Genomic DNA, 16,741 nt, shown 5'->3' on the forward strand with positions numbered 1-16,741 from the left:
CGTATCATGGGTTGCAACAGACAACAACGCCAATCTGCGTTCATTTGCATCAGAAACTAAAAAAGACATCCGAATGAAAAACTTTGCCATCTTTGGCCTCAATGTGGATATTAATGCGTCAAGATACAGCACCCATTCTCTCATGCAGTTCCTGACTGACTTGCAAGTTTTATCGACAGCAAAGTAAGTAGAAAAAATCGTAACCCCAACTTTCAGGCTTAGATACCAAGTTTAGATCACATATCTCTTCGAGCAAACGCATAAACGCGTGGTGTTGTGATGACATGCAGAATCGACCAAATCTGAGTCTAATAAAAAGCAGCCATGAAAAAAAATGCTGCTATGAAATTAAACAAAAAATTTAAGTCGCTCGCAGGAGTGTCTGGTCAGAAACGATTTTTTTTGGAGTCTCTTCAGAAGTCATTTCAGCCCTACCTATAATTGTAGTGTACTGAACTACGCTACACTCTGTAACATGAGCATGGTAATTTAGAGCTGTTAGATTTAGAATTTTGATATAGTAGGTGCGCCGCAAACTCGATTTGAACAAACTCCATTATGTCATTTGAACAAATTGTTAAGTAGCTTTGAATAACAACTATTTTAATATCACAAAATTGAACTGAGAATACCATCATGGCGTGATAATATCACGCCACCTTTAGAATACCAAAATAGTATTGATACAACTGTCGACATTGTTATCTCTAATCAATTGAAAACTAGCGACCACGTGTTCGTAAGCGCAAAAGGAACTTGCACGCTCAGATACCAACATTTTTTGGTCTCTGATGACTTCAGATTTAATTTATTCAACCGTATTGTTCCTTTGCTTGTGTTTGAAATCTATGTCAATTATTATTAATTTATATTATCTTGTGACCAGTTGTTAGACCTGAAATCTCTTAGTCTTAAGTTTTCAAAACATAGCAGAAATTTAAAATTTGAGGGAAGTCCAAATCTTCATATCTAAAATCTCTTAGTTTGTATCTCAGTTACAAATTTAACTTAGACAAATTCACTTTGTGCTATCTTAACATTATTTCACTTGCTCATTAGAATAACTCTGCTCTTCATGCTCGGCATATTTTTGATGTCGCTTAACATAAAATTATTAATTCACATTTGCAATTAACTTACTTTAACAAGTAACTATTTAACAAGAGTAGAACCAGGGGATTAATTCTCAGGATCTTCATGTGGTCCCGTAATGAAACCCGTCGTTTAGTATCTACTGTGCAGATCAACCATTAGCAAAGATGTTTTTACACCTTCATTTCAATTAAATTAGCATTGCAGACCAAATTTGTGAAAAAAGCACTAAATGAAAAATTGCTGTGTTTATATTCAAACTCTTTTCTTATGTGATTTGAGGTCTGACGAGGCATTAAAAGCAAATAGCTCCGGCCATATTCCGCAGGAAAATGTTTAAGTGATTGTATAAATACCAAGGACTGGTCTCCTAGTAGCCCCCCGCTTTTTTGTCAAAAACGTATAGCCCCGCGCTCCTTCATCCTAATTACCGTAAACTTACCATTATAGGGAAATGGTACATTTTATTCTTATACCACCTGTAGTTTATGCACACACCATCAGAAAACCACCAAAATAGTAATGACAGCACTGTCGACATTGATATCTCTAACCAATTGGAAACTTGAGACCACGTGTTCATAAGTGGAAAAAAAGCTTGCACGCTGAGATACAAACACATTTTGGTCTCTGAAGACTTCAGATTTAAGATATTCTTCCGTTTTGTTCCTTTGCTTATGTTTGGAATCTATGACAATTATTTCTAATTTGTATTATCCTGCGAGAATTCTTAGACCTGAAAACATAGCCGAAACTTTGAATTTGAAGAAAGTCCAAATCTTCATATCTAAAATCCCTTAACTTTTATTGAAATTTCAATTTTAACTTAGACAAATTCAATTTGTGCTATCTTTACATTATTTCAAATGCACATTAGAATAACTCTGCCCCTTCATGCTCGGCATATTTTCGATACCGTTTAACATAATCTTATTAATTTACATTTGCAATTAATAAACATGCCTAATTACCGTAAACTTGCCATTATAGGGGACGCGAACTTAGTTTGTGTGTACCACCAGTACGTTACGCACCCAAACGTTACAGAGCGCGTTAGTAATTATAGAAGAACAAGACGGGGGGCTAAAATGATGCACCTATGTAATTACATTAGGTTTAGTCTCTTTGCATTCAATTGCCAATGGTGTACCTAAAAGAGAGTGAGAACAACAAAACGGTAAAACTATCATAATTACATGAAAAAAAAATTGCGCCCACATATTTTAATTGAGCTACTATTACGTTCATAGTGACTGCGTGTTTATTGTTCTCAAAGACTAGGACAATTGTCAGATAACGGCACTCGTGGCACACTGCGCGCTCCGCCAAATTGCACTGGTAGATTATGCCCCGGGATCTGAACAATGGTTCAATTCTTGGTCTTCCGATTAATCTTATTAAGGCATAATGCAAGTTTTTTCTGGCTGAAATTTGGTCAATTAAGTATTTTTCTGACACAAATCTAATCGAAATTATCAGATAGCAATAAGGGGAAAGTATTTATCTAGTCACTTAAAGTCTGAGCTTTTGTTCCCAATTGCAATTGCCAAACGTTATAGCGTATCAGTGGTTCTTTGCCTTTATAATGAGAGTAAAGTGAAGAGAATATAATTTCTTTTAATTCGAGGATGGAAATATTTTAAAATTAAAAAATTAAGTGCTTCTAAACGAGAAATTGCGTTCAGCAAATTACCAAATCAGAAAAGAGATTCTAAAAGAAATTTTTATTGGATTAAGTTCCAGCTTTCAAATTGAAGTCAAAATCATTGTGGTCGTTTTTGACTTTTCAGCTAGTTGATTTAGATGAGTGAGACTGTTTGAATTGAATGAACAGGTTCTTTTTTTGATCCCAATTCTCGTAATCTTTGCTTCTCCACATTTCCCCATCATACACAAAGCAATCAGAATAATATTTTGTGGTTTATTTCTTGAACAACTTGTTGCTTCAAGATCTACTGCCTGTCACAAGCAACTTCATTAATTGAGTTCTACAATGTCTGTCAGAAGTGTTTGTGGCAATTTATCCCAGAGAGACAAAAATCGCGTGCTAAGTGTAAGTTCCTACAAAAAAATATTTGCTGATATTGTAGAGCTGATGAATGTCTTTTGTTAACCACAAACCAATTCTTTTGGATCAGACAACAAAATTTAATTTTTTTAGAGTTAAATCAATTAAGTTCTTTCAAATTAAATTAAACTTTTTCAGTAAAAATAAGGTTAAAACTACACTGATGAAATGTTTCCTCTTTTCAAGTAAAGGATTCAATCAAGATAATTAGAACAATTGAAATCAGTGAGCGGGTTAATCTCAAAATATACACTAGCGATGGGACAATTGTGGTCGCTATCACAACGGAGATCAGATTTGTGGACTGCTCGGATGCGGAATGTCTTCAAGTCGGAAGTTGGCGAAGACGACTACTTTGCACGACGGCAGCTGTGCTGGTTCAACTACAGCGCAAAACCAATGGCATCGAAACCCATTTCTAACACAATGTTAGTTGGTAACTTGGAGCGGTTCTGGGAAGTGGATGAAATTGCACAAAATCCTAATGCCTCTCCCATTCTCTCCGTGAATTATAGTGAGACTAAGAGCATACCCGAATACAAAAATAGTGTTGCTAGTGAGGATATCAAATTTGGGCAGTTGCCACAACAAATTGTCCTTAGTAGTGACGAAGAGAGCTACCCGACCCACCCAATATTTTGAGAGCGCCGAAAAACGCCCTATGTGAACAAAATTCTCCCGAGCAAGGGTAATTGATCTGCGGCTAGGGAGTTGATGTTTCAAAAAAACTCCAAACAAGGTATCTAATACTCTACAAGCAGTTTTAGGTTTCAGAAAATTCAGTCCGATTCAGTTTTAAAGAACAACTCTACAAAAGGGTGAAACTCTACATAAACATCGATGAACTTTAGTATGCTCTCTGTATCTGCAGATATTTCTAATGGAAAACTGTTTATTTTTTAATTTTTTTTCTTCTTTTGGAGATTTGTTGAAGAAATTTTTTTTGATTGATAAATTTTTTCGATTGTGTACTTGTTGTATTAGTGATACCCTCAAATTCAATTAGCAGTTGTCACCTGAACTTTTCATTCACGTCACTATGCATTTTATAAGTCTCTTTGATATTAAATTTTTCTACCATGAATATTCTACCGACTCTAACAAAAGGGACTCTGTTTTGATCTAGTTGGATATTATTGGCAAGAAATGGTTATTTTTGGCGTCAATTTAGTATTTTCTGGTTAAAACTGAATAATATTAGCATAAACTTGGTAATTTTTGCAGAAATGGGGTATTTTTTGGAAAGAAATATTATTTATTGAAAGGTATTGTGTAATTTTTTGGAAAGATTTACTTTTCTTTTGACAAATTTTGTGTATTTTTTGGACAGAATTGTCTAATTTCAGCTCAAATTGGGTAATTTCAGCACAAGTTGTGTATTTTTTGAGATCGAATTGTTTATTTTTGGTAAGAGTTGGGTTTTTATTGGAAAGAATTTGGTATTTTTTTGCAAGAGTTGGGTATTTATTGGAGCCAATGGTGTTTTTTTTTGGACAGATCTTTTGCTCAAATTGGGTAATTTTTGTACAATTTTGTGCTTTTTGGCAAGAATTGAGCGTTGTCATGAAGTCAATTGGGTATTTATGATAGAGATATATGTGCTTTTTTTCCAGCAATTGGGATTTTTTATTGAGAATGGGGTAATTTAAGCTCAATTTGAGTAATTTTTGGTGTGAACTGTTATTTCTTGGTACGAACAATCTTTGCTTAGCACAAATTGGGTGTTTTTCGTCCAAATTGGGTATTTTTTGGCAATGATTCAGTTTTCTAGTAACAGGGGTGTTCGTTGGTCAGAACTGATTAATATTAGCACAAATTGGGTAATTTTTTTGTCCTAGTTGGGTAATTTTCTACACAGAAAATGGTTTTTTAATCGATTGGGTAGTTTATTGGTAATTCCAGCTGGGTAATTTTAGCTCGAACTGGGTGATTTCAGCTCATATTTGGTGTTTTCAGCGCAAGTTGAGTTTTTTTGAGATTTTTTTTTGTATTTTTTGGTAAAAATCGGGTTTTTCGTGGCAATAAATTGGTATTTTTTTGCAAGACTTTGCGTTTTTTAGCAAAAATTGTTTTTTTTTGTGGCAAAGATTGGGTATTAATTGATAAGAATTGTGTAATTGTTGGTAACAATTGTGTATTAATTTGCCAAGACTTGGATAATTTTTGGAGAGAACTTCAGCACAAATTGAGTAGTTATATTTGCTAATTTGGCATTTTTGGTTAAGACTTTGTAACCTTACAACAGATATTGGATTTTTTGTATAAATTGCGTAACTTTTGTCAACTAATGTGTGTTTATTGAAAAGAAGTGGGTATCATTTCTAAAGAATTAACTTTTTTGCGGGGAACTGGGTAGTTTTGGTAATAATTGGGTAAATTCAGCACATATTGAGAAATACAAGTTTTTAAATGAGAATTGGGTAGTTCCAGTACAAAGAGCGCTGACAGAAATTGACGAAAATGGAGACCTTGAATTAATTTGCTAAGCACTGTTGAATTTCCGAAAATGTTGAAAAATTCGAAAATTCTAAGGAACAACTCAACAAAAGGGCGAGAAAGAAAATTGGGGTGCAAATAAGGAAACCCTCTCATGACGAGGACTTGTCAAGGGGGAAGTGCATAAGATTCAACTGATAAACATAAATGAACTTTCGCGTAATCTCTGTATTTGCAGATACATCTAATGACAACTGTTCAATTTTTTGTATTATTTTTGGATTTCGTCGTTTGGAGATTTGTAGAAGAAATCTTTCTTGGTTGATGAATTACTTCGGTTGTGTTGTTGTATTAGAGGTACACTCACATTTCAATTAGAAGTTCTTTCCTGAGCTTTTCATCCACGTCATTGTGCGTTTTATAAGTTTTTGGTTTTCAAATTTTCTGGGCTATCAATATTTTTAACAACTGAAGCAAGGAAGAAAAATGAGAAAAATTGAATTGAGCAAAAAAGCCAGATTGATATCAGGTAGTTTGAAAGACAAATAGACAGGAATCAAATTTTCTCAAAAAAGGAATTAATCTAAAATTGTTTATTCGATTGAAAATGACGTTGCAACCAATTGTAATAGACTAGATTTCAAATGATCACGTTAAAATGATTCTTTTGATTTTTTTATAGCGTATTTCAGGCAGAGTAGTTCAGATAATAGTAAATTTAGATTGATTCAACAGCAGTCTTACCTGGTTTCATTAGACAATCAGTTTCGACTAAAGATGGTTGACCAGTTTTATTATATATTTTTTAGGCTACATGCAAAAATTAGTTTACACAAAAGTAGTAGATTTGCTTAAAAGTTGTTGAAAACTTTAAAGTAGAAGACACATTTAATTTCAAAAAATTAATTATCAGCTTTATAATACTTCTTTGAACTCAAAACAATAATATTTTTTTATTAAATCATTTGAATAACAATTCTAAATCAGCAATTTTAAAACAATTTTCATCAGTTTTTAACAATCTTATATGCAATTTGCTTCCTCATTCAGAGAAGTTATAATTGAAAACTGATTCTTGTCCATTACTTTTTGCTCATCACAATTAATTGTGTGGTAATTTAAATCAAGAGACATGAATTCAGCTGGTTTTTAAACGAAATCCATTTTCAGTCAGTTTTACCCAAGAATTTGAACAAATTAACAAATTGTTTAAAACATACAAATCTTTCAGTTTCACACAAAATTTGGAGAAACATCATATTTATATTCTAGTTCAACTCATACAATCTAAAGTATACAACTTTCTCTTTTTTTATGTTCTCATAAAGAAACGTGATACCGTCAAAGCTTTTAAAACGTAATGTACAATAGATTGTTGATTTTTGATTAAGCAAAGCAAACTTTCATGTTATTCATTTTATCAAAACTGATACCAAAATTTTTTCCAAATTTGCCAAAAATTTTCTCTATCGTACCAATAAATAAACCAATCTCGACAAAAACCCAATTCGTGCTCAAATTCCGATTTCTTCAATTCCGATTTCTTCAAAAGTTTCCCAACTAAATATGAAATTACCCAAGTATAACTAACACAAAACTCAATTCGTGGCAAAAAAGATACAAAACTCACCCACAAGAAAAACACAATTCTTGTCAGTAAATGCCCAGTTCTTAACAAAAGAAAACACAATTCTCTGCAAAAATACGCAAATCTTATCAAATAATTAAAAATCACCCCAGTAAAACACACAATTCTTGCCAAAAATACCCAATTATACAATAATTACACAACTTGTCCTATAGCTATACAGCTCTGAGCAGGAAATACACAATTTGCTCTAAAAAAACGCAATGTGCTCTAAAAAAACGCAATGTGCTAAACACCCAATCATTGACAAAAGTCACAAGATACTACCAAAAAAGCAATTCATACCAAAACAAAATAACCATTCTTGCCAAAAACACTGAAGTCTATAAAAAATAATTTTTTACTAACAAATACACCATCCGTGCGAAAAATCCCAATTTTTGCCAAAAAAACACCCAGTTCTAGCTAAAACACTAAATTTTTGCCTTGAAAAACCCAATTATTACCGAAAAAAAATTTGATTTAAAAAAACTCTATTTGTACTGAAATTACTCATTGTGAACAAAAAATAATCCAATTTTCACTAAAAAATACCCAACTCTTGGCAAGAATTTGGTATTTCTTTGCATGAAATGGGCTTTTTTTGACAAGATTTGGGAGTTTTTTTGGCAGGAATTGGGTAATAATTGACAAGAATTGGGTAATTGCTGGTGAGATTTGTGTATTAACTTGCCAAGAATTGGGCATGTTTGGGAGAGAATATAAGCTCGAATTGAGAAGTTTTTGTTGAGAATTGGGTATTTCTTGGTTCGAACTGCGCAATCTTGGCACAAATTCGGTAAGTTTTGTCCAAATTGTGTATTTAGGTCAAGAATTGGGTATTTTTTGAAGTTAATTGGGTATTTCGTGGTAAGAAATTGGCAATTTTAGGTCAAATTTCGCATTTTTTGTACAGGTAAGGTTGTTTTTGGCAAAAATTGCGTTTTTATTGACAAGAGATATGTAATTTGTGTAGTTTCTGCCAAAAATTGTTTGTTTTTTGGTGAGAACTGGCCAATTTTCGCTCAAAATTGAAATTTCAGCACAAACTGAGTGTTTTATCAAGATCGCATTGTCTATTCTGTGGTAATAATTGGGATTTTTTCGGCAATGATTGTGTATTTGGTAGTAAAAAATTGACATTTTTCTAGATTTGTTTGTCTTTAGTAAATGAGGGTTGTTTTTGGTAAGAACTGCGAATTGTTAGGTGAGATTGTAGTTTTTTGCAATGAAAGGTTTATTTTGTAAAATTTGGATAATACTAGCACATATTGGGTTTTTTTGGAGAAAATTGTGTTTTTCTTGAACAGAACTGGTAATTTTAGCACAACTTTTGTAACTTTTGTACATTTTGGTTAGATTTTTGCATAGATCGTTGGGTAAGTTTTGTGTATAAGTTGATACGATATGTACAAAGTGGTTATTTTTTGGTATGAATTCAGCGTTCTCTCTCTCGGTGAATTGGGTCTTTCAGCAAAAAATTTTGCAAATCTTACCAAAATTATCCCACACTGCAAGATTAATTAACATTAACTAGGACGAAAATTTACCCAATTTGTGATCAATTAGTACCCAGACCCTGCCAGAAAATGCCCAATTCTAGCAACAAAAATACCAAGTTCGTGCAACGAAAAAACCAATTTTTCCCTGAAAGTACACAATTCAATCTCAAAAATACACACTTTTTGCTGAAATTACCCAGTTTGAGCATGAATTATCCAATTCTTAACAAAGAGACAAAATTCGTGGCAAAGGAAACAAATCTTACCAAAAATTACCTAAATCTTCCCAAAAACACCCAATGTGTACAAAAATGTGCACAATTTGAGCTAAAGTTACTCAGTTCTAACCAAGAAACACTCACTTGATTCCAACAAATAACAAATTGCTGCCAAGATTATTTAACTAGTACAAAAAATTATCCAATTTGTGCTACAATTACCCAAATCTGATCAAGAATAACCTATTTCAATAAAAACACACAATTCTTGCCAAAAACTAACCAATTTGGTCAAATTGATAAGATTTGTACGAATTGGTTATTTTTCGGCATGAATTCGGCCTTCTCTTTCAGTGAATTGGCAATTTTTTGGTGAGAATGGGGTAACTTTAGCTCAAATTGAGTGATTTTTGGTGCAAAATGTTTATTTCTTGGTCTGAACTTGGTAATTTTAGCATAAATTCGTAATTTTTGTCAAAATACTGTATTTTTTGGCAAGAATTGGGTGTTTTTAGTGAAATGGTATTTCTTGGTCAGAACTGGGTAATTATAGCACAAATTGAGTATCTTTTGTCCTAGTTAAATAATCTTAGCTGGAATTTGTTATTTATTGGAATCAATTTGGCAATTTTTGGTTAGAAACTGGGTAACTTTAGCTCAAATTGCGTAAATTTCGTACAAAGTGTGTATTTTTTGGCGAGAAATTGGTATTTATCGACAAAAATTGGGTAATTTTTTTTGTAAAATTTGTGTTTTTTTGCCAATAATTGAGTATCTTTAGTGAGAATTGGCTAATTTATGCTCAAACTTGGTAATTTTAGCACAAAGTGAGTATTTTTTGGGATTGAATTGTCAGGGAAAAATTGGGTTTTTCTTGGCAAGAACTTGGTATTTTTGTTGCTAAAATTGGACATTTTCTGGCAGGGATTGGTTTCTAATTGACAAGAATTGGGTAATCGTTGGTAACACTTGTGTATTAATTTGCCAAGACTTGAGTATTTTTTGGAGAGAATTGGCTAATATCAGCTCAAATTGGGTAATTTCAGCACAAATTGAGTATTCTATTGAGATTAAATTGTGTATTTTGTGCTAACAATTGGGTTTTTGTTGGCAGTACTTTGATATTTTCTGCTAGAATTGGGTACTTTTGGCCATATTTGGAGTTTTTTTGGCAACGATTAGGTATTTGTGAGAAAGAACATTCTTTGATAGGCTTGGGTGTTTTTAACAAGATGGGGTATTTTTTGGTAATAATTGCGATTTTTTTTTTGCTAGGATTGTATAACTTTAGGCAATGATTTGGTAGTTTTTGGTATTAATTGTTTTTTTAGCTCAAACTGGGTATATTGTGGTGCAAATTGGGCATTTCCTTCTCGGAAATGGATAATTTTAGCTCAAACATGGTAATGTCTGTTAAAATTGCGTAATTTTTGGCAAGAATTAGTTGTTTTTTTGAGTGAATTCGACCTTTTTGATAAGATTTGACTTTGCAATGAAATTGGTATGTCTGGTGAGAATTGGTTTTTTCTTGGTTCGAACTGGGTAATCTTAGAACAAGTTGGGTAATTCTTTCAAAATTGGGTATTTTGACAAGAATTGGTCATTTCAAAAAGAGAAATGGGTTTTCCTTGTTCAGAACTGGAGACTTTTAGCAAAAATTGAAGAAATTTTCTACAAATTGAGTTTTTGTTTTAGCGGGAATTGCGTATTTAATGAGAATAATGGGCTAATTTTGGTAAGGTTTGATAATTTTTTTGCAAAGAATTGGGTATTTTGTCGTCAGAGCTGGGTATATTTATCTCAAATTGTGCAAATTTTTTTTCCTTATTTGGATATTTTTGGCCCAAATAGGTTATTTTTTTGGAGTCAATTGGTTTTTTTCTTGCTTAGAACTGGATAATTTAAGCTCAATTGTATAATTTTTTTACAAATTGGATAAATTTTGGCAAGAAATGTATATTCATTGACAAAAATTTTGTTATTTTTGGTAAAATTTATAATTTTTTTTGTGATGAAATGGGCATTTTTAGGAGGGAATTGGGCATTTAAAGACAACAGTTGGCTTATTTTTCGTAGGATTTGTATATTTTTCGAAAAGAAATGGGTATTTTTTGTTGATAATTGGCTAATTTTTTGCTCAAATCGGCTAATTTCAGCACAAATTGAGTATTTTCAATTGAATTGTGTACTTTTTGGTAAAAATTGAGTTTTTCTTGACAATTGGTTATGGGATTTTTTTTGCAATAGTTGAATTTTGTTCGGCAATGATTGGGTATTTGTTGGTAAAGAAAATACATTTTTTTCATAGATTTCATGTTTTGACAAGAATGGGTTAGTTTTGGTAAGAATTGCGTATTTTTTGTAAAACTATGTGTTTTAATGCAAGAAAGATTTATTTTTTTGTAATTTTTTGATAATTGTATCACAAATTGGTTATTTTTGGAGCAAATTGTGTTTTTCTGGGACAGAACTGGTATTTTTTTGTGTCGGACTGGGGTAATTTTAGCGCTCTAATGGAGTAACTTTTGGCAAAATTTGGTGTTTTTCATATTGAATTGGGTACTTTTGATCATATTTGCGTTCTTTTGCAAAGAATAGAGTTTTTCTGGTGGGAATTGGGCAATTTTTGGTCAAATTCTGGCAAGAATTGTTGTTGTTCTAATCGAAATGGGTATTCCATGTTCATAACTGGGTAGTTTAAGCATGACTTCTGTAAATTTCTCACCTATTGCGTTGTCTTTAAGCAAGAATTGCGTGTTTAATGACAACAATTTGGTAATTTTGTTAAAATTTGGTCAATCTTATGCAAAGAATTGGGTATTTTGTCGAAAGATTGGGTATACTTATCTGAAATTGGGTGACTTTTTGTCGTAGTTGGTTATTTTTTGCAAAAATTGTTTGTTTTTTGGAGTCAATTGGGTATTTCTTGGTTAGAACAGGGTAATTTCAACGCAAATTATGTAATTATTGTAAAAATTGTGTGTTTTTGGAAAGAAATGGGTATTTATTGACAGAAAATGTGTAATTTTGTGGTAAGGTTTATTTATTCTTTTGCAAAGAAATGAAAATTTTGGGGTAATACATGGTTGATTTGATCTCAAAATGGGTGATTTTAGCAGAAATTGAGCGTTTTTGAGCTCGAATTGTGTTTTGGTGTCAAGAATTGCGTTTTCATTGGTAAGAAAATGGATAACAAACATTTTTCATTGATAAATTCTTTGTATGAGGCAGCAATTTGCATATAAAATTGTTGAAAATTATTGAAAATTCTTACGAAATTGCTACATAACAAAAGTTATTCAAATGAACTAATCGAGACACTAGTCATTTTTTCTGAACTTGTTGAAGTACTATCAAGCTCATAATTATGGTTTTGAAATTAACTGTTTCTTCTACTTCAAAGCATTCAAGTGTATTTAAACAAATCTGCTACTTTTGTGTAAATTGATATCTGCATGTAGCCGATAAAAAATATAATAAAACTATAGCCTTTTGTAGTCAAACCTGTTTGTCGAAAAAAATCAAGTAAAAGTGATAATTAAATCAATCTAATTTGACTAGTATTTGAATTACTCTGAATGAATTACTCTACAAAAAATTCAAAGAATCAGTTTAACGTGATCAATTGAAATCAAATCTATTAGACTTAGTTGCAACGTGATTCTTCTATCGAAATAACTTTAACCGACTAACAACTGTTTTGAGATTTTTGATTTTTCTCTGTTTGTATTTCAAAATACTTTATATGATTCTGACGTTTTTGCTCAGTTTTTTTACCTTTCTGGTTTGTGACAATCTTCAAAAATATTGATAACACAAAACAAAGAAACCTATAAAAGGCATGAAACACATACTTTTTATCCGCTCAATGATTTCAAATCTTCTAACTATCTTTGTTGAATCCAATACCAGAACAGAAAACACTTTTAATCAGTTTAATTTTAAAGTAATTTCAACTGAAAAGATTTAATTTAACGTAAAAGTGAATTCATTTTAACTAAAAAATACTTAAATATTGGGATCTATTCTCTTTTGCCCCCAAGCTTACTGAGCTCGTATTTTACTCTTCCAGGAGCAAGTGCTGTTTTGTTTCATTGTAACGTACTAAATAACAACAAATGTATTGTAACTTTTGGCGAAAGAAACAAGTGGTGCGGTAAGCAGAATAAATTCAATTTTTTTTGTATGATTCAAAAGAATTAGTTAGTTGCTGTAGAGACATTCATCAACTCTGTAATATAAAAAAAATCTATTTATTGTAGGAAAATAGTACGCGTTATTTTTCTTGCTTGGAAAAATTGCAACAGGCTTTTCTTACAGAGAGTAGATCTTTCAAAAGCTTTTGATTCTAAAAACCACAAAATACTGTTACGGAGACTTGAAAATATAGATTTTGACGAACTTGCTACCATTTTAATAGAGATTATTTGAGTGAGAGAACGCAAAGCGTTGTTTTGAAAGGAATTGAATCAGATTGGATAAATTTGAAAAGAGGAGTTCCACAAGGTACTATTTTAAGTTATTTAACATTTACGTCAACGATTTAGCAATGATTGTAGAAAAGGATTGCACGGTGGTCCAGTAAGCAGACGACATTTTTCTTTTTACATCCGAAAATGATGAAATATCGTCAAAAACAAAACTTGAACTTAACATCTCAAAAATTATTGTTTATTTGCAAAGTCTCAGTTAGTGGTGAACAAACAAAAAACAGAATACGTTGAGTTCAGCACCAGGAATAGGTTAACAAATACTGTTCGGAATGTCGACATTGAAAGAATAGCAGAATCAAATAGTGCAAAGAATCTCTGCGTAATTATTGATAGCAAACTAAAATTTGATGGAGAAGTGAAAAAGATTCTTCAGAAAATGGCTTGTGGAATAAAAGTTTTGAATACACTAAATAAAAGTTTACCAGAGAAAACGAAAGTCTTATTACTTAATGACATAGTAATAAGTCATCTACATTTTTCCGCTCTAATTCTGATAGGGTTGCAAAAGTCATTACTTACAATTTTAGAAAAACAACTGAATTGGGGAATAAAAACCATTTTTAATAGAAGAAAATACGATCTCAACCTTCGCAACAAAATACTACCAGTTTCTTTTCTCTTGAAATATCATTGCTCAAAAGACTTTTTTGCTTACTCAGCAACGATCTTCCAGCATATAAAATTGAACCTCTCTCTACCATGAGAATAAAACAACTTGACAGGTAAAATAAAAACGTTTGATATAAGAAAGATCAATAAGTTTTTAACTGATTCTTTTATTGCAGAAGCCATTCCAATTTATAATAGTCTGCCTTCTAATATTAGACGGAAAACACCATCGAAAGCTTCCTTAAAAAAAGAACTGAAGGAATATTTTTGGAAAGAATTTTTGAAGGACTCAAAAGTAACTGATATAAAAGATGACATTGAGCGAATTAGATTTTAGTTTTATTCTTTAATCTTTATGATGTACATAAAAAATTGTGAAAACATTTTATGGTCGCATCTTAGGCCATTTTTTACTAATGTAAGGTCAATTTTTTAGTTTGGTAATTTAATGATTTTATAATTTTACATAATGCTATATTCTTAACTTTACATTGCCTCTTTTACCAGTTGCTTTATATTCTAATGTGTACCAGAGGAAATTAACAATTTTCTTTTGTTTTTTTATTAACTTATGTTACTTCTAACAGACAGCAGATCGTTAAGCGACAGGTTGTTCAAATAATTTTTTTCCTGGTTGCTTGGTGTATGATCGGAAAGTGCGGAAAAGCTAGGATATTGCAATTGCGAAATAAAAAAGGGCCTGTTTTTTCAAGTCAAAAAGTCTCATTCATCTAAAGTAGCCAAAAAATCCAAATTGAGCCGAATGATATTGATTTTAATTTGAAAACCGGAACTTAAACAAAAAATATCTTTATTTTGGAATAAAAATTTTGATTGGTAATTTATTGAAAGCAATTTCTCATTTGTAGAAGCATTTAAATTTTCCTAATTTAGAATATTTTTAACCTCGAATTAACGGAAATTATAATCTTTTCACTTTACTCTCATTATAAAAGCAAAGAACCTCTGATACACTATAACTTGTGACAACTGCAATTGAGAACAAAAGCTCAGACTTTAGTCTTTTTCGTGACTAGCTAATTATTTTCCCCTTATTGCTATCTGATGATTTCATATTGATTCGTGTCAGAAAAGTACTTAATTGACCAATTTTCTGCAAGAAAAAAACTTGCAATATGCCTTAGTAATTTTAATTGGAAGAGCGAGAATCGAACCATTGTTCAGTTCTAAGGGCATAATTTACAAAGGGCAGTTCTGCGCAGTGGGCACTGTGCCACGAGCGCCAGTACCTGGCAGTTGTTCTTGTCTTGTAGAACAAAAGACACGCAATCACTATGAACGTTATAGTAACTCGATTAAAAAAAGTGGGCACAAGTTTCTGCATACAATTATGATAAATTGACAGTTCTATTGTTCTCGCTCTCTTTTTAGGTACATCCTTGGAAATTGGATGAGGCTATACTTATTGTTAATACATAGGTACATCCTTTTACCCCTCCTGTCTGGCTCTCATAAGACTACTCGCGTTCCATCACATAGTTAATCATTAAGTACAAATATGGCCGGTGAGTCCAGGCAGTGCAAATATTATGCACTCACTAAGATGTAGGGGGGGGGGGGGGAGCAAACGGAAAAGATCCAGGAAAGCTTTAAAAGGAAAGACTTTAATAAATAGAACAATTTGTCAAGTTAATAGGTAGATTTAACTGCCAACGAACAAATTGTTTGTATAGGGTCACAATTGGAACATTTACATCAAATGTACTGGAATATGCTTATGAAGTCCGATCCCGTGACAACCCTGCAGCTTCTGAATCTACTCTATCTCTGGATACATTTTACCACCCCGCCATCAGAACAGAAGACGATGAGTTTCATTTGATAAGTTCAGATTTCTTGTACAAAGTCCCATTCAAAATCATGACAAACACCAACTGGCCGCAAAAGTTATCAGTTGACAAACAAACCAATTTCTCAGGAACCTTGAGAATTACTGAATGGAGTCATGAAAAATATCACGTAGTTCTCAAAGGTGGCATGCTGAGCGTACAATTTGTCGATCATAGAAATAGTACAAATACTTTCTTGACACCTTATTACAACCTACAGAAACTCATTCAGACTATTTGAGGGGATAGTTGTGACGTAATTCCACGGTTTTCAGCTCTTTCTAGCACTTTATATCTATCTATACTCAAGACGCCCTATTCCAGAAGACAACTAGGGCGTATGAAATTGTCGGCATGTTTGGTTTGCAACGTAAGCAAGCTTCGGTATGCTGGGTTTCGCAAGATTGAGTTTGTTTGGTTTTTAAATGCAAGAAATGTTTGGTATGTTCGATTCGAACGAAACGTAAGAAAAGGTCGATTTTATATACAACATTTTTGAATTTTTTATTTTTATCTAGTCAAACGCTATGATAGCGTTCCTTTTGTAGAAATTTCAAATAAACGTCTAAAAAATACTTTTAAGAAACGAAAAAAGCATATACCGCAAGAAATAAAGCAAAAGCGATCCGTCGTTTTTCTCTAACTAAAGCCAAGGATGTCGATACTTTTCTTGCGTTTAAAAACGAATATTCTTTTTTAAGGGAAATTCAAGTTTAACCAACTAAGTTTTTATGAAAACTCGAACAGGTCTGAAAATCTGCCAATTAGCATTATCAATTAAGTCTGGGAAAGTTGGCTATTGAATTCCCGCACCGAGCGGGAAGCCAATATAAGTACTCGTCACTT

At 32.2% G+C, this 16,741-nt stretch overlaps 2 protein-coding genes across 11 annotated transcripts in view; one reads left to right on the forward strand and one right to left on the reverse strand.

Annotated features, from left to right (window-relative positions):
- Positions 1–16,741, reverse strand: part of LOC142345336 (uncharacterized) — a 33,765-nt gene that overhangs the window by 14,503 nt on the left and 2,521 nt on the right. The gene's annotated exons all lie outside the window — the stretch shown is intronic.
- On the forward strand, positions 726–16,367 carry LOC142345335 (uncharacterized). Of its 5 annotated transcripts, none has more exons than XR_012759308.1 (3): positions 871–982; positions 1,729–2,144; positions 15,740–16,367. XR_012759308.1 is itself a non-coding variant. In XM_075397336.1 (2 exons), exons 1-2 carry the CDS (start codon positions 3,560–3,562, stop codon positions 16,134–16,136), a joined length of 426 nt encoding a protein of 141 aa, XP_075253451.1. In that variant the 5' UTR covers positions 3,515–3,559; the 3' UTR covers positions 16,137–16,367. The 5 variants fall into 5 exon arrangements, 1 of the variants encoding a protein (XP_075253451.1); XR_012759309.1 differs by having other exon boundaries at positions 1,729–2,113; XR_012759311.1 differs by lacking the exon at positions 1,729–2,144 and having other exon boundaries at positions 726–888.

Source organism: Convolutriloba macropyga, chromosome 9 (assembly GCF_964194025.1).
Source record: "Convolutriloba macropyga chromosome 9, txConMacr16.3, whole genome shotgun sequence".
Lineage (NCBI taxonomy): Eukaryota > Metazoa > Xenacoelomorpha > Acoela > Convolutidae > Convolutriloba > Convolutriloba macropyga.

Excerpts from the sequence above, each read along its gene's own strand:
- LOC142345335 (XM_075397336.1), top strand. The coding sequence starts at position 3,560 with ATGGCATCGAAACCCATTTCTAACACAAT. Across the intron at positions 3,589-15,739 it reads AAACCCATTTCTAACACAAT|GGTCACAATTGGAACATTTA; the intron begins GTTAGTTGGTAA and ends TTGTTTGTATAG.